Source organism: Ursus maritimus, unplaced genomic scaffold (assembly GCF_017311325.1).
Source record: "Ursus maritimus isolate PB19 unplaced genomic scaffold, ASM1731132v1 scaffold_9, whole genome shotgun sequence".
NCBI classification, from domain to species: Eukaryota; Metazoa; Chordata; class Mammalia; order Carnivora; family Ursidae; genus Ursus; species Ursus maritimus.
The window spans coordinates 1,085,877-1,108,321 of record NW_024427107.1 but is presented as its reverse complement, the minus strand read 5'-3'; the positions used below and the strand labels follow the sequence as shown (position 1 = coordinate 1,108,321).

The window sequence follows — 22,445 nt, the reverse complement described above, 5'->3', positions numbered from 1 at the left end:
ATTTATTTATTTATTTATTTATTTATTTATTTATTTATTTGAGAGAGTGAGAATGCACGTGTGCACGCGAGTTGGGGGAGGGTCAGAGGGAGAGAATCTCCAAGCAGACTCCCTGCTGAACGCAGAGCTCAACACAGGGCTTGGTCCCAGGACCCTGAGATCATGACCTGAGCCAAAATCAAGAGTTGGCCGCTTAACCGACTGAGCCACCCAGGCGCTCCCCAGTCTGTATTTCTAACTGCTTGTTTAACATTTCCACCTGAGTTTCCTAACACAAGCACAGTATGTTCATATAAGTTACAGTTACTTAACACTGTAAGTTATTCCTCTGTTTCTCAGCTTGAAACCTCCAGGTCATTATTGACACTTTTGGTGTTCTGAAATTCTACCTCTGTCAAGGCATCATTGCTTCAAGAAGTTATAGCGCCCCCCACTTTGTATTTTTGTGTTTGTACCAGTCTTTTATCACTTCACTTTGTCACTTCCTATGTATCCTTTTCTTTAATGTTTTCTGCAAGCTCTGTCAGCTTTATTAAATTGCATTAGTTGTAATTTTAATTGAGGACCCATCTGTACCTTTCTCACTTTGGTACAATGTTTGTTTGGGTATATCTACTTTTAAGGATGAAAATGGAGCTACTGGTGTTTGGATGATCCCGACCTCAGATCCAGCTGCTAACTTGCATCCTGCTAAGCCCAAAGATTTTTCAGCTTTCATTAACCTGGTGGAATTTTGCAGGTATTTTTAAAAAATTCTAATTATTTAAGGGTAGAAATCACCAGTTATTGGCTGTAATATAGGATAGGAAAATCACTTACATAGATGTATGAAATGAAATAGTAAAAGACTTAAACTCTAAAATTGCTTATATGAACCATTAAAATATATCTAAACGTACCAGCTTAGAATTACCATTGTTTTTCTTTAAAAGGTGCTCAGGTAAGGAAATAAAGGAATACGAAAATATTTATATAATTGAATCATACACCTTTTTGATTATGTCCCTTATAATTTTGAAGCTGAATAAAAATATATGGTAAAAATTCTACATTAAGCTTCTATTTTTATTTACTTACTTATTTATTTATTTATATTATGTTATTTTAGTCACCATACAGTAAGTACATCATTAGTTTTGATGTGGTGTTCCACGATTCATTGTTTGCATATAACACCCAGTGCTCCATGCAATACATGCCCTCCTTAATACCCATCACCAGGCTAACCCCCCCTCCCCTCTGAAACCCTCATTTGTTTTCCCAGAGTTCATCTCCCCGTCTTCCCCCTCTTCATTTTTCTCTTCCTTCTCCTAATGTCTTCCATGCTATTCCTTATGTTCCACAAATGAGTGAAACCATATGATAATTGTCTTTCTCTGCTTGACTTATTTCACTTAGCATAATCCCCTCCAGTTCCACCCATGTTGATGCAAATGGTGGGTATTCATCCTTTCTGATGGCTGAGTAATATTCCATTGTGTATATTGACTACATATTCTTTATCCATTTGTTGAAGGGCATCTTGGATCCTTCCACAGTTTGGCTATTGTGGACACTGCTGCTATGAACATTGAGGTGCATATGGCCCTTCTTTTCACTATATCTGTATCTTTGGAGTAAATACCCAGTAGTGCAGTTGCTAGGTCATAGGGTAGCTCTATTTTTAACTTCTTGAGGAACTTCCATACTGTTTTCCAGAGTGGGTGTACCAGCTTGCAATCCCACCAACAGTGTAAGAGGGTTCCCCTTTCTCCACATCCTCGCCAACATTCGTTGTTCCCTGTCTTGTTAATCTTAGCTACTGACTGGTGTAAGGTGGTATCTCATTGTGGTTTTGATTTATTTCCCTGATGCTGAGTGATGTTGAGCATTTTTTCATGTGTCTGTTGGCCATTTGTATCTCTTCTTTGGAGAAGTGTCTGTTCAGGTCCTCTGCCCATTTCTTGACTGGATTTTTTGTTTTTTGGGTGTGGAGTTTGAGAAGTTCTTTATAGACCTTGGATACCATCCCTTTATCTGTTGTCATTTGCAAATATCTTCTCCCATTATGTAGGTTGCCTTTTAGTTTTGTTGACTGTATCCTTTGCCATGCAGAAGCTTTTTATCTTGATGAAGTCCCAATAGTTTATTTTTGCTTTTGTTTCCCTTGCCTATGGAGACATGTCTTGAAAGAAGTTGCTGTGGCCAATATCAAAGAGGTTACTGCTGTGTTCCTCTCTAGGATTTTGACAGATTCCTGTCTCACATTGAGGTCTGTCATCCATTTTGAATTTATATTTATATATGGTATAAGGGAATGGTCCAGTTTCATTCTTCTGTATATAGCTGTCCAATTTTCCCAGCACCATTTATTGAAGAGACTGTCTTTTTTCCACTGGATGTTTTTTCCTGCTTTGTCAAAGACTAGTTGATCGTAGAGTTGAGAGTCCATTTCTGGGTTCTGTATTCTGTTCCATTGGTCTATGTGTCTGTTTTTGTGCCAGTGCCATGCTGTCTTGGTGATCACAGCTTTGTAATATAGCTGGAAGTCAGGCATTGTGATGCCCCAGCTTTGTTTTTCTTTTTCAACAATTCCTTGGTGATTCGGGGTCTTTTCTGGTTCCATACAAATTTTAGGAGTTTTTGTTCCAGCTCTTTGAAAAATGCCAGTGGTATTTTAATAGGGATGGCCTTGAAAGTGTAAATTGCTCTGGGCAGGATAGACATTTTAACAATGTTTATTCTTCCAATCCATGAGCATGGAATAATTTTCCATCTTTTTGTGTCTTCCTTAATTTCTTTAGTAAGTGTTCCGTAGTTTCTAGAGTATAGAACCTTTACCTGTTTATTTAGGTTTATTCCTAGGTATCTTATAGTTTTTTTTGCTATTGTGAATGGAATTGATTCCTTAATTTCTCTTTCTACAGCTACATTGTTAGTGTATAGAAATGCAACTGATTTCTGTGCATTGATTTTGTATCCTGCCATGTTGCTGAGTTGCTGTATGAGTTCTAGTAATTTGGGGGGAAGTCTTCTGGCTTTTCCACATAAAGTATCATGTCATCTGCGAAGAGGGAGAGTTTGACTGCTTCTTTGCTAATTTGAATGCCTTTTATTTCTTTTTGTTGTCTGATTGCTGATGTTGGACTTCTAGTAATATGTTGAACAATAGGGGTGAGAGTGGGCATCCCTGTCATGTTCCTGATCTTAAGGGAAAAGGAGAATGATATTTCCTGTGGGCTTTTCATAGATGGATTTTATGATATTGAGGTATGTTCCCTCTATCCCTGTACTCTGAAGAGTTTTAATCAGGAATGGATGTTGTATTTATTCAAATGCTTTTTCTGCATCAGTTGAGAGGATCATATGGTCCTTGTCTTTTCTTTTATTGATGTGCTCTACCCTGTTGATTGATTTACGAATGTTGAATCACCCGTGCATCCCAGGTGTAAAACTCACATGGTTGTGGTGAATAATCCTTTTAATGTACCGTTGGATCCTATTGGCTAGGATCTTGGTGAGTATTTTGGCATCCATGTTTATCAGGGATATTGGTCTGTAATGCTCCTTTTTGATGAGGTCTTTGCCTGGTTTTCGGATCAAGGTAATGGTAGCCTTATAGAGTAAGTTTGGAAGTTTTCCTTCTGTTTCTATTTTTGGAACTGCTTCAGTAGAATAGGTATTAAGTCTTCTTTGAATGTTTGTTATAATTCCCCTGGGAAGCCATCTGGCCCTGGACTCTTGTTTTTTGGGAGGTTTTTGATTATTGGTTCAATTTTGTTACTGGTAATTGGTCTATTCAGATTGTCTGTTTCTTCCTGTTTCAGTCTTGGTAGTTTGTAAGTTTCCAGGAAGGCACCCATTTCTTCCAGGTTGCTTAATTTGTTGGCATATAGTTGCTAGTAATAATTTCTAATAATTGTTTCTGTTTACTTGTTGTTAGTCCTGAGCTCTCCCCTTTTATTCATGATTTTATTAATTTGGGTCCTTTCTCTTTTCTTTTGGATAAGTTTGGGCAGTGTTTTATTGATCTTACTAATTCTTTGAAAGAACCAGCTTCTAGTTTAGTTGATCTGTTCTACTGTTTTTCTGGTTTCTATTTCATTGGTCTCTGCTCTAATCTTTAGTATTTCTCTTCTCCTGCTTGTTATAGGCTTTATTTGCTGTTCTTTCTCCATATCCTTTAGGTATAGGGCTAGCTTGTGTTTTCAGGATTTTTCTAATTTTTTTTTTAAAGATTTTATTTATTTGACAGAGAGAGAGAGACAGCCAGAGAGAGAGGGAACACAAGCGGGGGGAGTAGGAGAGGAAGAAGCAGGCTCCCAGAGGAGGAGCCTGAATCATGTGGGGCTTGATCCCATAACACCAGGATCACGCCCTGAGCCGAAGGCAGATGCTTAACGACTGAGCCACCCAGCTGCCCCAGGATTTTTCTAATTTTTTGAGAGATGCTTGGATTGCAAGTATTTCCCCCTTAGGACCGCCTTTGCAGTATCCCATAGGTTTTGGACCGATGTGTTTTTGTTCTCATTGGTTTCCATGAATTGTTTAAGTTTTTAAATTTCCTGGTTGACCCATTCATTCTTTAGCAGGATGATCTTTAACTTCCAAGTGTTTGAATTCCTTCCGATTTTTTTCTTGTAATTGAGTTCCAGTTCTAAGGCATTGTGGTGTGATATCATGCAGAGAATAATGTCAGTCTTTTGGTATTGGCTGAGACCTGATTTGTGACCCAGTATGTGGTCTGTTTTGGAGAATGCTCTGTGTGCATTCGAGAAGAATGAGTATTCTGTTGTTTTAGGGTGGAACGTTCTGTATATATCTATGAAGTCCATCTGGTCCAATGTGTCATTCAAAGCTCTTGTTTCTTTGTTGATCTTCTGTTTAGCTGATCTGTCGAGTGCTGAGAGTGGAGTGTTAAAATCTATTAATGTATTATTGTCAATCTGATTCTTTATTTTGTTTAACAGCTGGCTTATGTAGTTGGCTGCTCCCGTGTTGGGGACATAGATATTTATAATTGTTAGGTTTTTTTGCTGTATAGACCCTTCAAGAATGATACAGTGTCCCTCTGGATCTGTTATTACAGTCTTTGGTTTAAATATAAGAATTGCTACCCCAGCTTTCTTTTGAGGTCCGTTGGCATGAAAAATGGTTCTCCATTCCCTCACTTTCAGTCTGGAGGTGTTTTTAGGTTCAAAACAAGTCTCTTGTAGACAGCAAATGGATAGGTCCTGTTGTTGTATCCAATCTGCAACCCTGTGCCATTTCATGGGAGCATTTAGGCCATTCACAGTGAGTGTTGCTACTGAAAGATATGAGTTTATTCCCATCCTATTGTCTGTACAGTCAAAAGTATAGGTGTGAAAAAGTACCACTTAAAATTTACTATGGAATATGTTGCATTAAATATCTAGTTGAAATGACAAGTAGGTAAAAAGAAAAACAGAAGAAACATGAGAAAGAATTAAAGAAAGAGGAGGTGAGGATTCGGGGCTGTAAGCGCTCCATGTGGGTGAGGTAGGGTATTTGAGTTCTACCTGGGTGTATTTTGTTCTCTTTGTTAGAGAACACTACGTCCCAGAGTTATAGGGAAATTAAAACTGGTATATATATAAAGGTAGTATTGAATAGGGAAAAAAGGACATTGAAGCTTACATCTATATATACAAAAAAGAAAAAGAAAAGTGTAGGTGTGAAAAAGTACTAGTTGAAAAGTTGAAGTGATAAGTCTGTAAAAAAAAAAACGAGAAGAAACATGAGAAAGAATTAAAAAAAAAAAAAAGTTGTATCTAAGAAGTACTCAGGCTGTGAGGCAACACCAGGAGCTCAATATACTATTGGTTTTGGGGTTTTACAGTTTTATGGGGACCCTTGAGTTGTTGTCCTCCTGTTCTTCCAGCTTGTCTTCTGGGGGAGGGGCCTGCCGCGTTGTTTCTCAGGCAACCCTACTTGGCTGCAGTTGCCCTGCCCCCTATCAAGGGGTTAGGCTCCGTGGAAACCGGGTTTTTAGGCTTTTGTTCTCTGGCGGCTTTTCTCATCTTTTCGGAGGGTCAGAGTGAAGGAAAATGTCCACTCCCAGACCTCTGCCCTGGAGGAGAGAAGCCGCAGTCTGCTCTTCTCTGAACCCTCCAGAACACACAGTCTCCCCCTCTGTAAGTGCTGCTGAAAACCTCAGCCTCCCACAGTATCGCAGTGCACACCCCAAGTAATACTTTCGGTGGTCAGCTCTGGCCCCTGCTTGTCTGTGCCTCCGTCCCTCCAAAACCCCAGTGATCCCGGTCTGGGCCGGCTGCTGCAGCAGCTGGGGGGGGCTGCAGGGGCTGCGGTGGTGGTCAGCCCCTGGGTCTGCTGGCACAGGTCTGCCACGCGGGTCCTGGCCTTTGATCCTTAAGCTCCTGGATTCTTTTTCAGCGCTGTTATCAGGCCCCTCCAGATCCGCTGCCACCGCTTCGAAAGCTATCGCTTGTCGCCAGGCCCAGGACGCTTTTTCACTGGGATATTAACATTACTTTCCAGTAGCTAGCTTCTGGTGGTTCCCTCCCCCTTCCGTTTATCCTCCGATATCAGTCCACTCAATCACAACTTCGTACCTTTCCACTGATCATCCTCTGCCCCTCTAGAAATGCAGACGTATAATCTTACAGCTCCAGCTGATTTCGTGGGTCTACACACTGTCTTGGTAGATATCCAGCTAAATTCAGGGGACCGGTTGAAACTGAGTCCCCCACTCCTCCACTGTCTTGCCCCATACTCTACATTAAGCTCTTAATTTGTTTTTACAGAGAGATTCTTCCTGAAAAACATGTAGAATTTTTTGAGCCCTGGGTACATTCATTTGCATATGAATTAATTTTGCAGTCTACACGGTTGCCTCTCATCAGTGGTTTCTACAAATTGCTTTCTGTTGCTATGAGAAATGCCAAGAAAATAAAATATTTTGAGGTAAGTGTTTTTTGGTGGGGACATTGAATATTCTTGTGTTTTGGGGTTACCTGACTGTGTATAAAGCCATTATAAAAGATTATAGTATATTGTAGTTTTAAAATATTTTATTTTCTGTACTTTCAAAAATTGATAGTGTGGTGGCAATTGAATGACACTCTTAAAAAAGTTAATTAATAGCATTTTCTGTTCTGATTTACAAGCACCTGCAGCTAATAAGGGTAGATTAATAGAGGTTCTCAAAGTGTGGTCTGAGGAACTTAGGTCTGGAAAGAGCATAGAGTTCCTATCTAATCAGAAACTCTGGGGGCAAGGCTGAGCAGTCTATGCTAACAAACTACCCAGGTCATCTGGTGGCTAGTGACATTTGAGAGTAACTGAATTAGTATACCTAACACTCTAGTCAATCATGAGTGGTCGAACTGGTTAATTACAGGGTGAGCAGTTCTCTTGGGTCATAGGTGTATTTGTTGGAAGACGGTGGGGGAGGGGGTGGGGTGGGGATGGATTTAGCTAGGCCTCTGGCTTTTGACCAGCCATTCACTTTCCATTTTATGCTTTGTTTCTCACTGGCCTCTGCCTGAAGTGTTATCGGAGCCAGTTTTTTTCCTCTCTGCTGTGGCAAAGTGAAAACCTTGGCAAAGTGAAAATGGATTCACTCCTTAGAAGTAAGACTGGGAACTGCTAGATTAGGACACACAAATCCATGATTATTGTTCAGTTTACTAATTTACTGCTTTATTCAATAGGGAGTTGGTCTGAAGGGTCAGACACAGTCTCCTGAGGATCCAGAAAAGTATTCTTGCTTTGCTTTGCTTACGAAATTTGGTAAAGAGGTAACTTTTAAATGATTTATGCAGTGTTTTCTTGGGCTATTTGAAAAGGAAAGTATGTTGATAAAAAATCTTAGTGATCATAAATTATCTAATTACTTAAAAATTGGTTTACTTAATCCAGATTGGAATTAAGGGATTAGGAAACACTAATAGAGGAAATCATTGTGTTTCAAAACTCACTGAGTTTTCATGATACAGCTTGAATGATGTTGACTTGAAACTAATGGATTCTTTAGCTCTCTTATAACGAGAATTAAGTACTTCAACAAATGAACTTTTCCTAGAGATCAGTGCTTAATTTGTAAATTAAGCCATGTCATATAGAAGCTACTTTTTATATTTGAGAATAGGGTAAATATTTTTCAGTTGATTTTCAAGTTATAGGCTCTATTCAGGTGCATAGCACTGTGTTTCTCTTCTTTCTTGTTAAGGTATCAGTTAAAATGAAGCAATACAAGGATGAACTTTTGGCCTCCTGTTTGACTTTTATTCTGTCCCTGCCACATGACATCATTGAACTTGATATTAGAGCCTACGTTCCTGCATTGCAGGTAGGTGCATTGTCTTAAGCAAATCCATTTTCTTCACATAATGTTATGTTTTCTAGAAAACATGGAAATATCAAGGTCTTGACCCTGCAGTCACAGTAGGTGCTTACCCAGACACCCCTGGTTCTGCCACTTAGTAGCTTTGGGACTTGGGATACTTGGCTTGGCCTTTCAGAGCTTCCCTTACAGGTGGACGTGAGGATTGAACCTATGTGTTGAAAGTCTGCAGTATAATACCAACTACATGGACTGGTGGTGCTTGTTTTCCCAATTATGACCTGGGATACACCACTTACCTCCAGCAATATCTGTCAGTAGAAGGGTTTATTCATTAGAAACCAAAACTAATTGGTGTTTTTTTCTTCAAATGTTAAATTTCCTGCATTTCAGTTGACCTTATTTGTGTTATATAGATGGCTTTTAAACTGGGCCTGAGCTATACCCCATTGGCAGAAGTAGGCCTGAATGCCCTAGAAGAATGGTCAGTTTACATCTGCAAACATGTAATTCAGCCCCATTATAAAGACATTTTACCCAGCCTTGATGGATATCTGAAAACTTCAGCCTTATCAGGTAAGGTTTAGAAGAATTGTGATGTGTATCTTAAATAAAACGGCAATGTGATAACTTTAATAGGACTACTTGTATTTTTGTAACTTCTGAAATTTGAACATATTCGAAATACGTTTGATTGATATTTTTGTTATCTCCCCAATTTAGTCAGTATAATTAGGACATAAGAAATAACATAGGGACATGTAATTGAGTCATTAAACCTGTTTTTCATTTAACTCACTTATATCCTACCAAGATTTATAAAATCTTCAAAGGCAAGAGCTCTGTCTTTAATATTTTGAACTCCTTATAAATCCTAATACACTGCCTTACAATAAATAAATAAATTGTTAAATGGGAATTAATGCTATAAAAATTCAATATAATTTTACATTTTGTTGATTTTTATTGGTTTTCCAAATATAATTGATGAAGCACTAATGTTAGCCAGTTATGAAGAATTATCATAGTAGAAATAGGTTTGGGAAAAGATTCAAAAGAATCTTTTAATTTTACCCACTCTGTTTTTCCCTATCTTGTAATCATCTAGAATACACATATTTGTGAGTAGATAAATCCTTTGCTTAAAAGAATCACAGTGTCTTCCCTTATTAATTTAAAAGAAACATAAAGAAAAGTAGTAATTTGAGTTCAGGAGGACATATTTACATGAACCAGAATGAAGATGGACATTGTTACTAGGTGGAGCAAAAAGAAAGACTCAGATCGGAGAAAGACACTGAAATATTGCTGAAAATTTAAAGTTTACTGTCATGAAAAATTAAGTGAATTTTAAGTGGAAAATTAAGTGTTAATTTGTAAAGCTGTATCTATATAAATCATTTTTTTGCTCAACTTAAGTTTTGTTGGTTTGGAAACATTAGGTGGAAGTTCGATTACACATTTTATTCACTGAGTCTGGTTTTTATGACACCCTTGATGCATATTCAGAGTTTAAGAAGAGTGACAATTTTGAGAGATTTTGAAATAACAAAAATTATCTAGAGACAAAAAATATAAACTAGTTAATGTTTATAGCTTATTTATTAGGCTTTTAAAATTCACATTATGTAAGGATTGCTGCTATTTGAGTAAATCACTAAAAATATGTGGACTGAGTTTAAAAAAATGAATATGTCTAGTAGCAAATGGTACTTTTTGCTTTCTGAAATTTAGTTCTGTCAGTTAGCTCATTGAAAAGACTTTTTTGTTTCTTTTGGAGTGCTTGGGTGACTCAGTTGGTTAAGCGTCTGACCTTGGCTCAGGTCATGATCTCAGGATCCTGGAATCAAGCTCTGTATTAGGCTTCCCACTCAGCAGGGAAGCCTGATGTTATTTTATGTAACCATGGTATCATTATCAAAATCAGCAAAAATAACATGGATGCATTATTCTTTTCTAATCTATAATTCATATGTAGATTTCTTAAGTTGTCCCACTAATTTCTTTTATAGCTTTATTTTTCATGGTCCAGAATTCAATGTAGGATCATGTGTTGCACTTAATAGTCATAATGCTTTAGCTTCCTTGAATGTGGGTATCTCTTCAGCCTTTCTTAGTTCTCATGATGTTGACATTTTTGAAGATTATAGGCCATTTATATTCAATGTGGGCTTGTCTGATGTTTTCTCATAATAGGATTCAGTTGTGGTGTTTTGGCAGAAACACCTAGAACTGATGCTGTGGCTTCCTCACAGCATCATAATGGTAATTGGTGCCATTACCAGTCACGTTCATTTTGACCATTTGGTTAGCGAGTTTCTGCTCCATCTTTTTCTAACTGTAAAGTGACTGTTTTCCCTTTGTGGGAGTTAGTCATTTGAAGTCCTCTTCCTCTCCTCTTCCTAAAGTATTCAGTCCTAAGACCTTTAGGTGGTACAGAGGAAGTTAGGTGTATGTCAAGCTGAGAAAGACCATTATCATATGGTTTCACTCATGGAACATAAGAAGTAGGAAGATCGGTAGGAGAAGAAAGGGAAGAATGAAGAGGGGGTAAACAGAAGGGGGAATGAACCATGAGAGACTGTGGACTCTGGGAAACAAACTGAGGGCCTCAGAGGGGAGGGGGGTGGGGGAATGGGATAGGCCGGTGATGGGTATTAAGGAGGGCACGTATTGCGTGGTGTACTGGGTGTTATACGCAAATAATGAATCATGGAACTTTACATCAAAAACTTGGGATGTACTGTATGATGACTAACATAACATAATAAAAAATTATTATTAAAAAAAGAATGCCCATTTTAAAAGTTTAAACCAAAATTATTAAACTTGTCTCATTTACCAAAGGTATGCCTTAATTATGTAATATGGTTTCCTAAAATGTTTCTGAATTAGTTTTTCTAAGATTTTTTTTTAAAGTATGGCACATTTAAAGCATTATAGTGAATGCTGAAAGCATTTTCACAGAATTACAGGAAAATACATTTTACGTTTCACCTGTGTAAGGCACAACAGAGCTCTTTGAAGAGACTTTATAATCTAATCTATTAATACTCTCCAAATACAGGAGAATGTAATGCACATAGGGAGAAGTAAGGCCTTTGTTAATTCAGGCACATATATACACCAGCAGATGCAAAGCCTATTTCTTCAAGTTCTGCAATTTGAGTCATAGTTCAAGAGACACAAGAGTGAGACAAAGCACTGACCAGTCCAGATATCAAAGAGCTGGGTTTTTTTTTTTTTCCCCAGTATATGAAATTCTGAAGTAATTTGAGCTCAAAGAAAAAACCAAACAAACCAAAACAAACAAATAAAAATTCAGATCCTCTCTTCATCTCTGGCCCATTAACGAGTAGATCTCTAACATCTATACATAAAAGGTCACCAAGTGGTAAGCAGACAAATTCTTAGTTATTGCTCCCATCCATGGAGTCTAGCTTATTGGGCATAAGCAAACCAAAAGCACAAAATTAGAGGAGAACTAGACAAACAGAAAGCAGAAGTAAGGTTCTGTTATCATTTGAGATTCATTCCTGGAGCCAAGAAAAGATGTGCTGGGATTAAGCCATCCAGCAAAGCAGCTTACCTGGGTCTGTCAGCCCATCTACTGGGCATCTCCAGAACTAGTGAAAAATGACTTTATAGCTTTAGAATTTTAACTCTGCACTGGTATAAAATGTACATGTGTCAGAGATTTTATTTAACTCAGTAGTAATAAAGGAAGTAGCAAAATGTTACCCTGGCTTCTGTAACCTGAATCTAATCATGAGAAAACATTAGACAAATCCAAATAGACAGTATACAAAATTACTGGCATATATTTTTTTAAGTGTTCAAATCATGAAATTCAGTGGAAGACTGAGGAACTTTTTCAGTTTATAGGATACTAAAAAGACTGGACAACTAAATATGACATGTGGTTCTGAACTAAAGACATTATTAGGATCAATGCTGGAACATGAATGGAGCTGAGGATTAATTGTGGGTCATGTCTCAAGAGAAGTATCCAGATTTGGGTAGTTGGCGTGGCTGTCAAATAGGAGAATGTCCTTGTAGGACCAAAGTATTCAGGGGTCGTGGGGCATCAGGTTCGTAGTTTACTCTTAAGTGGTTCAGGAAAGAAGTTTTGTACCATACTTTAAAATTTTCTCTAAGTTTATGATCATTTCAAAAAAAAATTTATAAGGAGATACTTTACAGCTCTTTATTGCTCCTCATTGAGTTTTCACCATAATCCTTTTAGTGTCCCTTGATTATTCTTCCTAGTATTCATTAATGCTATGATGGTTGCAAAATAGTGATTTTCCAACTCCATCACTCCTGTATACTAGTCGGCATTCTACTGTGAGAAGTAACTTTCTTTTCTCACCTATTTTTATTAGTGGGGACTTGTAGATTCTTATTTTTCCAATGACTCTAATCTTTTATTGTTATTATTAATTTTGAAGCTCAGATTGTTCCAGATTTGGCCTCCATATAAAGAATGGAGGCTGGCTGCTTTTCTTCAAGCACCTCCTTACTTCTGGAATCACAAAGTGATTCAGGCTCCTCCTATAAATACCGATCTGCCCAATCTCTGGAGTTAGCCACTTCTCCAAGGAACCATGTTTCTTTTAGTAGACAATGATATTTAAACCAGGACAACCACTCTAATTTCTTTTTTTTGTAGAAACAGTATTTTAACCATAATTAAAATTAGGATTTTAATGCTTGTATTTGGCAATATTTTGTGTTCTCCCTAGTATTCATCAAAAAAATGAGTGAATGCTATTTAAAATTGATTTTTGTTTGCTATTGATAGATGAGACCAAGAACAATTGGGAAGTGTCAGCACTTTCTCGGGCTGCCCAGAAAGGATTTAATAAAGTTACATTAAAGCATCTGAAAAAGACAAAGAACATTTCATCAGTAAGAAATCCCTTCTATTTTCTTTACCTTAAACAATACTGAGATTAGATTCTAATGCTTATGAAAAGTAAAAATCTTCGTTTAAAATGTTAATTCTTATATATAAATTATAGTATAGAAATAATTTCAATATATTTTTAGCCATAAGAATGTAAGAAATATTAACTCTGGTTTATTGTCTTGATCTTGTTTTCCTGTTTTCTTCACCTTCAGATGTATTTAGTGGATAATAAAAAATAAGTTTCATATTCAATAAGCAATCAGAATATTGATATTATGGGTATGTAAGAGTGAATCATTTACATATTAGATCTTAAAATATATCATTTTATCAAGTTTAATTCATGCCAGTTTTTGTGCTTTTTGGTGGTGATTTCTTGAGATCAGGTTTTTGAGATGTGGCATATAATGTAATAGGAAAAAAAGAATAAAGAGAGAAAACAGTAAAGAGAAAATATGTATTTCAGGTATGAAGTAAAAATTAAAATTTGAAAAACTTTTAATGTCTAGAACTGATAATGCAAGCTCTAGGGTAAATTCTTTTCACCTCATTATCTTTGACAGCTTTTGATTGAGACATTGCACACAACTGGAAATGGCTGTCTAAAAAATATATATTATTTTATCATATATAAATAAGGCAAGATAAAATTACTTGGACATACTTGAGATAAAATTTCTTTACAGATACACAATCCCTTATTCTCTAAGAGAGTGGTTCTTGAAGTGAGGACCCCTGTGGGTTCCAGGGTACAAGGCCAAAACTATTTTTACTGAGTGACATTTGCACTGTGGTGTAATGATGGGTAACACTGTTGGTTCCTTAGCACTTTATTCAGTCTTGACCCTTGAACGCATGTTATTTTAATGTTCTGTGTGATGAAACAGGAAGTATGCATAAAGCAGTCTGCCGCATAGTGCAGTGTGACGGTTGTCTTCAGGAAAAGTACTTTTGTGATGCTTTGAGCTATGAGCTCAAATAGCCACTATTTCACGAGCACCATTTTTACTTGAGCAACTAACAAGACAAACTGTGGCTATTCAGTATTTGGCAGAGATTTTATCTAAAATGAAGAGTGAGCCTGTCACATCAAAGAAAACATTTGAGATTATTTGTTGCCAATGATAAAATTCAAGCTTTTTAAAGAAAAATTAAATTTTAGAAAACTTGAAACCATCACCACGAGCTTAAAAGTTTCTCAGTACTCAAAGATTTTTCTGAAGAGATTGGTGATATTAACAAATGTGATTTTTTTTTGTTGCAAATGTAATGAAATGTGTCAACATTTAGAAGATTTACATAACTGAGTAAACCAATATTTTGAGATGACCAGTACATTATGTTACCAAATCATGCACAGGTAAAAAAATCCACTCAAAGTGCAAGATAGACCAATGTATTTTAATGTAACAGACCTTACCACTTGTTCAGTTTCAGAGTAGTATCAAAGAATAACCACAGTTATCTAAAAAGACTATTAAAATACTTCCCCCTCTTCCAAGTGTGGCCCAAACAACGTATCACCATAGTTGTTTTCTAGTGAGCCAGACAGTAAAGAGGTTTGCACAGATGTGAAACAGTGTCACTTTGCTGAGGTTTTTAAATTTTATTAACATGTAATGGGTTTCATGTTTTTATTTTTATTTTTTTATTTTTTATTTTTTTTTAAAGATTTTATTTATTTATTTGATGGAGAGAGAGCCAGCCAGCGAGAGAGGGAACACAAACAGGGGGAGTGGGAGAGGAAGAAGCAGGCTCCTAGCGGAGGAGCCTGATGTTGGGCTCGATCCCGTAATGCCAGGATCACGCCCTGAGCCGAAGGCAGACGCTTAACCGCTGTGCCACCCAGGCGCCCCGGGTTTCATGTTTTTATATAAAATAATAACAATGTCAAGGTGTTAACATCTAGTATGATAAATGTTAATAAGTATGATCCACTTTAAACAAAAGTTCTTTGGGGATCCTCAGTATTTTTTAAGGGTGTAAAGGGTCCTGCCAAAACTTTGGAATTGCTGGCCTTGAAAATGGATATTTGACTGCAAAATTGGAAAACATGTGACTTCTGTCCATGAATTTGCAATAATATTAACAGCAGTACTCTGAAGGATATAATGAGCCACTGAGAGATATTAGTAACAGAGAGGGTCATAAAATAGTTTATTTTTTCCTCTCATAATTCTCTTAATTTTTAACTCTGTTATTATCACATGTATATCATTGTTCAAATTTGCAGAATGAAGCACTGTCCTTAGAAGAAATAAGGATTAGAGTAGTACAAATGCTTGGCTTTCTAGGAGGACAAATAAACAAAAATCTCCTAACAGGTAAACTTTGCTTTAAAATAGACTTACCTCTGTAGAAGTATTTGTACTTTAATTTAGGTGTATAAAGATCATGGTATATTCTGGTATTTGCTCCTATATGTGATTTATATATTTTCAAATAAGATTACAAAGAATAGTATTTTGCCTAATGAACTGCTTTGACTATACCTATGCAATGTGGATAATTCACAACTAGCTGGGAAAATGTTCTAGCCTGATTTGTTAAGCATGTTTTCCATTTTGAAACAGAATCTAATTTGACACTTTTTAAAAAATATTAAACATTGTGTCAGGAATTCAAAGTTAATCTTTTTTAAATCTGATATTCTTAGTATTTGGATATTTTTAGAGTGTTTTTGATTGGAATCAACGATTTAGATTAGTAAAAATTCATCTGTATTTTTAGTTTTGAAATTTCATATTAAGTATACTAGTGACTTTTGGTTATTTTGGAAGTTAGAACCTATATTGGGAAAATAAATTTTACAAAGGGGCGATTTTTAATAAAAATATTGTTCATTTATCATTTTTCCACATAACATCTAAAATAATTCTTACTGAAATTGGAAATTCAACATTCTAGACTGTTAAATTTGTTTTAAAGTAATTTTACTTTAAGTCAAAGTTAGAAATAGTTTGTCAGTAATTTCTAATGTTGTAATTACATGTCTTAAGTAAAACAGAAAAGGAAAGATGAATAACGTACTTAAAACACTCTGCTTTCACTAATGAATTGTAGAGCAATCGGTGTTAGAAAGATTTTGAATGAAAACGTGCTCTTCCTGATTTTTTTTAACAGTTGCATCCTCAGATGAAATGATGAAGAAATGTGTGGCATGGGACAGAGAAAAAAGACTCAGTTTTGCAGTACCATTTATAGAAATGAAGCCTGTCATTTATCTGGATGTGTTCTTGCCTCGGGTCACAGAATTAGCTCTTTCAGCTAGTGACAGACAAACTAAAGTACTTTTATTTTTCATCATACGTGATTTAGAATCTATGCTTTTTAAGACCTGCATTTGTTAAGAAATAGAGAATATATTTCAGCAAATTTCAATATCATTAATTTTATATTTTCTATAATATGGTAATTAGACAACGATTCAGTTATCAGAAGTAGTTGTCACTGATAAAAAGGAAATATCTAATAGATGATAACCTTGCAAAACATTAATATACCAAAAACCTGTTCATAATAGAAATACAGTACAAAGGGCATTTAAAACTGATTTCCAATCTGTGCACTGTTATCTCCTTCACCTGGGAGATTAGAAACAGATAATCTCAAGTTTTTATGAAGTTCATTTGTACATTTCCAAAGTACTTTAAAAATATATTTACTAAAAGTGATGGTTGAAAATGTGTTAACAAATAAAGCAAAGTTCTGTCTTAATGGCAGCAATGAAATACATTTCTTTGAATGTACTAGTCCCAATTTGTCTACATCTTTTAAGTTTTTTTTTTTTAAAGATTTATTTATTTATTAGACAGAGAGAGACAGCCAGCGAGAGAGGGAACACAAGCAGGGGGAGTGGGAGAGGAAGAAGCAGGCTCCTAGCAGAGGAGCCTGATGTGGGGCTCGATCCCATAACGCCAGGATCACGCCCTGAGCCGAAGGCAGACGCTTAACCGTTGTGCCACCCAGGCGCCCCTACATCTTTTAAGTTTTAATTCTTACCTCTTGGATACAGATTAAAGTGCACAGAGCATTAATTTTACACAAGAAGTGCTACTTCCAGTTAATTTATATTTATATAAATTTATATAATTTATATCTGCTGTACAAGTTTTTCTTTTTAAAGGGCTAAATTGAGTAACATTTCAAAATATTCTTCCATGTTAAACTTGGACACTTAACCTCTGTTGAACTCCTGGCTTATTTTAGGTTGCAGCTTGTGAACTTTTACACAGCATGGTTATGTTTATGTTGGGAAAAGCCACTCAGATGCCTGAAGGTGGTCAGGATTTCCCACCCATGTACCAGCTCTACAAGCGAACTTTTCCTGTGCTGCTTCGACTTGCATGTGATGTAGATCAGGTAATGATTTTGAATCGGACACAGTTGCAGAACTTAAAAAAAAAAGTTGGTTCTAGTTCAGTGATCATCAAAGCTTGCTGCAAGTTGGAATACCCTGGGGATCTTAAAATAAACACTGCTGCTTGGCTGCTATCCCTTCTGACTGATTTTATTCCTCAGGGATTGGACCTAGGGATTGGGACTTTTTTTTTTTTTTTAAAGATTATTTATTTATTTATTTGACAGAGAGAGAGACAGCCAGAGAGAGAGGGAACACATGCAGGGGGAGTGGGAGAGGAAGAAGCAGGCTCCCAGCAGGGAGCCCGATGCGGGGCTTGATCCCAGGACTCCGGGATCACGCCCTGAGCCGAAGGCAGACGCTTAACGACTGAGCCACCCAGGTGCCCCAGAAATACCTACATTTCTATTAATAGGATTTGGGCAACTGGATCATGGTATATCTATATACGAGATACTAGGCAGCTAATAAAATATTAATATAGCTTATGTATTTATATGAAAATATTCAAAATTAAGAGGAAAAGTGGTTACAAAAATGTATATTTATTTTTACACATGCATATATGTATATTTAAATGTAAATAAAATATTTTGAAAGTTACAGTGATTGTGAATGTTCACAGTGGTTACCTTTGTTGTAGGATTTATAGATGGATAGTTTTCTATATTTTCTATAATTTCTGTAAGATATGTATATATATACATTTGTGTGTATGCATGTGTATTATATGTATATAATTTACATACTATGGATAAGAGAGTATAATTCTTTGGAAAAAAAAAAGTGATGCGTTAAGACAGTTTAAACTTCCACACTGAAAGATAAGAACTTTTACTTTGAGTAATCCTAAGGTTAGAAAGATACTCTTTTGGGGAAAAATATCCAAGGGCAAGAGGTCTGTGTTGTTTAGTCTGAGTCCCGAGACATTTTGTATGGTTTTGACATGATGTATGTACCAAAGTGCTTCATTCTTTTTTTTTTTTTTTTAAAGATTATTTATTTATTTATTTGACAGAGATAGAGACAGCCAGCGAGAGAGGGAACACAAGCAGGGGGAGTGGGAGAGGAAGAAGCAGGCTCCCAGCGGAGGAGCCTGATGTGGGACTCGATCCCATAACGCCAGGATCACGCCCTGAGCCGAAGGCAGACGCTTAACCGCTGTGCCACCCAGGCGCCCCTAAAGTGCTTCATTCTTGAACTCAGTGTCAGTGGGGATATAGAACTCCCCTGGATTTCTTGGTATTCCTATAGGAGCCTTAGTTTTGTGAGACACAGAAGAGTTTAAGATACAAAGTTTGCCTTCATTTCTGCCGTACACATTTTAATTTTCATATATAGCCATAAACATTTTACTTTTCATGTATAATGAGGATTAGATGTGTAACCACTTTGTCTAGTAACTGCCGTGATCCAAAAGGATAATAAGACTTCTTTTATTTCCCCAAGAGATCACATGGTCACACCAGATTAGGCCACTAGGTTAAACTCCCAAGGTACCAGGAAGATGAGTACTGTTTCCCTGGCTATTCTTTCAGAGGGGAGGAGTCCAGGCCTGGTAGACATCCCCAGATGTAGAAGCCAGAGACCCACAAGGCTCTGTGCTCCTGGACAAACTTTGTTTACATTCTAGAAGGTTGAAGTGAGAACCCAAGATCTTTTCCATTTCAGCTCCAAGTAGTAAAGATTTTACTCCTTCTTTTTGGCAGGGTGAGAGAGTTGATTTTTTTGTCCTGTATCTCTTATTCTGTGATATGGGTTTTAAAGTTTGTATATGTAGGGTGTTGATCTGGCTTTCATTTTGTCACCACAAGAGTGTGAATCACACTGTAGGGAATCACATGGTCGTTATTTGCCTTTTTTTTTTTTTTTTGAGAGGGAGAGGGAGAACAAGGTGGGGGGGATGGGGCAGGAAGTGCGGGAGAGAGAAGAGTCTTAAGCCCTGAGATCATGACCTGAGCTGGTATCAAGAGTCAGATGCTTAACTGACTGAGCCACCCAGGCACCCTGGTCACTATTTGCTTTTTAGTTGAATAATGTTAATGTCTCTGATCCAGAATACCTTATATGCATGTTTAGAATCCAATTATTGAAGATAAGTATTTTTAAAAAACCGTCAGTATCTGCCTCCACATTAGAAGAACAATACATTTTAGTATGCATAGTTTTCTCTGCTGGACTTTCAGGAAAAAGAGAAGAAGAGCTAGAAAGAACATGCTCATCATTGAATTTTAACTAGAAAAGGAAACTAATAAAACCATTGTAGTTTTATCATTTAATTTTTCCTGTCATTTAAACAGAACTCTTTCCAATATTAAATTACTTTAACATAAAGAAAATAAACTCTAATGGTATTGTTCTTCAGGTGACAAGGCAACTATATGAGCCCCTAGTTATGCAACTGATTCACTGGTTCACAAACAATAAGAAATTTGAAAGTCAGGATACTGTCGCCTTACTAGAGAAGATATTGGTAAGTAGTGGTTGATTCTTTTCCTGTTATTCGCATCGACTAGTTATATTTGATCTACATTTAGAACTTTAAGAAAAATTACCTGTCAAGATATCAAAATGTATCATGTAGCTAGATCATATTGTCTTTTTTTCTTTTGTTTTAGAGAATTTGTGAAATGACATTTTAACCGACAGGGTGCCATAGTTATTTACTGAAGTGTTACTTTTAAACATCTGCAAGCAGTGTACACTTTTTTTTAAAGACTTATTTGTTTGAGAGAGAAAGAGAGAGAGCACAAGTGGGGGAAGGGGCAGAGGGAGAGAATCCTCAAGTAGACTCCATGCTGAGTGCAGAGCCTGACATGGGGCTCGATCCCACAACCCATGAGATCATGACCTGAACCAAAACCAAGAGTTAGATGCTCAACCAACTGAGCTACCCAGGTGCCTCTGCACATTTTGTGTTGTTATTTTGTCCTCTTTTTTGGGAGATTGGTTATAATTGACAAACTTCATCTACATTAAGGCTCTGTGTGTGTGTGTGTGTGTGTGTGTGTGTAGAGTAGAAGAAGTGAATAAGAATGCTTGGACTTTTTATCAGTTGCAGTACCCTCTTTAAAAAAAAATCCATAGTACAATAATTAAAAGGATTTTTTGAGCTTATCCAGTTTTCTCCTGCATTCAGATGTGACAACTTAAGAGCCCGAGAAAGAGTATCCATTTCTGTAGAACTAGACTGAGACTGTAGAGGTAGAATGATTAAGGTTTGACGGCTGGCTCATTGAGGGCAGAAGCAGGGAGGTCAGCTAAAGCCTTAGTGTCTTTTGACACTGATTTTATTACAATTTTCTGAGTTTTTGCAAATGAGTTTACATTTGATTCCTTTACGTGTCGTCTTATTTGATTTTACCTGTTTTTTTCATCCTAAAATTTGCTTTTGTCATACGTTGACTTTGGAATCAGAGGCTCCAGTTAAATGCATAGCAAGTTTGTCCAAACACACGTCTTTTAATTCCATGTTTTTGTAAACTGATTTCGATTTGAATGTGTGTGTCACCGCTTCCTGTTAACTTTGAGAGGAACTCTGAGAGGAGCCAGAGGAAATAGGGAATTTGACATTGGACATCTGGACAGAGGAAATAAAGGCAGTAGGTGCTTGGTGTGTTTGTGAGGATTTCGGCTGTTGTCTTCTGCTTGCATGGGAGCATATTGCAAGGTGGGCTGGACAGACATTCCAGGCAGAGCAGCAGAACATTGCATGTAGGGCAACCACATGCTCCAGTTGGCCCAAGACAGCCCTGATTATACTGGTTGTGTAATTAAAATAGTGCTTTTTCACTCTCAGAGTTACCCTAGTTGGACGCCATGTTGTAGGTAGTGGGAGTTACTGGACATTTTAAATTAGGATGGTGACATGGTATCTGTGTTTTAATTCCCTGCAGTGTCTACCAGTGAACCCTACCTATAATAAATACATTTAATTAAATTTAACTTGTGGGGCACCTGGGTGGCTCAGTCGGTTAAGCGTCTGCCTTCGGCTCACGTCATGATCCCAGGTTCCTGGGATCGAGTCCCGCATCGGGCTCCTTGCTCAGTGGGGAGCCTGCTTCTCCCTCTGCCTGCTGCTCCCCCTGCTTGTGCTCTCCCTCTCTCTCTGATAAATAAATAAATAAATAAAATCTTTAAAAAAATTTAACTTGTGGCTTATTTGCATTCAGATGGATTTATTATGTTTCTTTTCTGAAGTTTCTATCTTAGCTGTTTCTCTTCCCCTCTTGATCCATGAAGGGGGCTTAAGTAAGGGTTTCAAAAAGAAATCAGATAAGATCATGATAACGTAAAGTGAGATAGCTGAGGAAAGGAAAGGTAAAGGAGGAAATGTAAAGTCGATACAGCACTTGAGTGAAAGCATGTCTGTAGTTTTCCAGTAAGAATTGCTGATTCCCTAATGTCAGCACATGCATTATTTACCACTGCTCTGAGAAGCAATAAATATCACTATTTCACATTTCCACAGTTAATTGCTTCTTAAATTCTAATTAGCACTATAATCAAAGATTTTGCATGTAGCAAATAACTGGGGATGTTAGGTAGAAGAACTCCCTTATTTCAGTGTTCAGTATAGTTTTAGCAGGGGAAGCGGCAGGCAGGGGAGAATCAGGCTCCCTGCTGAGCAAGGAGCCTGATGTGAGGCTCGATCCCAGGGCCCTGGGATCATGACTTGAGCCGAAGGCAGCCACTCAACCAATGAGCCACCCAGGCGCCCCACTTCTTAGTTTTTTTAAAAGAAAGTGTTTTCCTTATGTCAGAAGGACATTGATTAGAGTTCAGATTCTAAACAATCTGAGCGGTTTTACCTAGTGTATTTTTTCTCTTGAATAGTGCTCTCAATTAATTTTCACAATATGCTGTAG

General features: G+C 37.0%; 1 protein-coding gene across 1 annotated transcript in view; it reads left to right on the top strand.

Annotated features, from left to right (window-relative positions):
- PRKDC (protein kinase, DNA-activated, catalytic subunit) overlaps positions 1-22,445 on the top strand; it is a 227,419-nt gene that overhangs the window by 22,530 nt on the left and 182,444 nt on the right. Inside the window, exons 17-26 of the mRNA XM_008706669.2 lie at positions 624-739; positions 6,765-6,924; positions 7,674-7,760; positions 8,192-8,311; positions 8,722-8,881; positions 13,110-13,216; positions 15,451-15,541; positions 16,341-16,504; positions 17,427-17,579; positions 19,943-20,050. Of these exons, the coding sequence (XP_008704891.1) occupies positions 624-739; positions 6,765-6,924; positions 7,674-7,760; positions 8,192-8,311; positions 8,722-8,881; positions 13,110-13,216; positions 15,451-15,541; positions 16,341-16,504; positions 17,427-17,579; positions 19,943-20,050 (1,266 nt within the window). The remainder of the gene's footprint in view (positions 1-623; positions 740-6,764; positions 6,925-7,673; positions 7,761-8,191; positions 8,312-8,721; positions 8,882-13,109; positions 13,217-15,450; positions 15,542-16,340; positions 16,505-17,426; positions 17,580-19,942; positions 20,051-22,445) is intronic.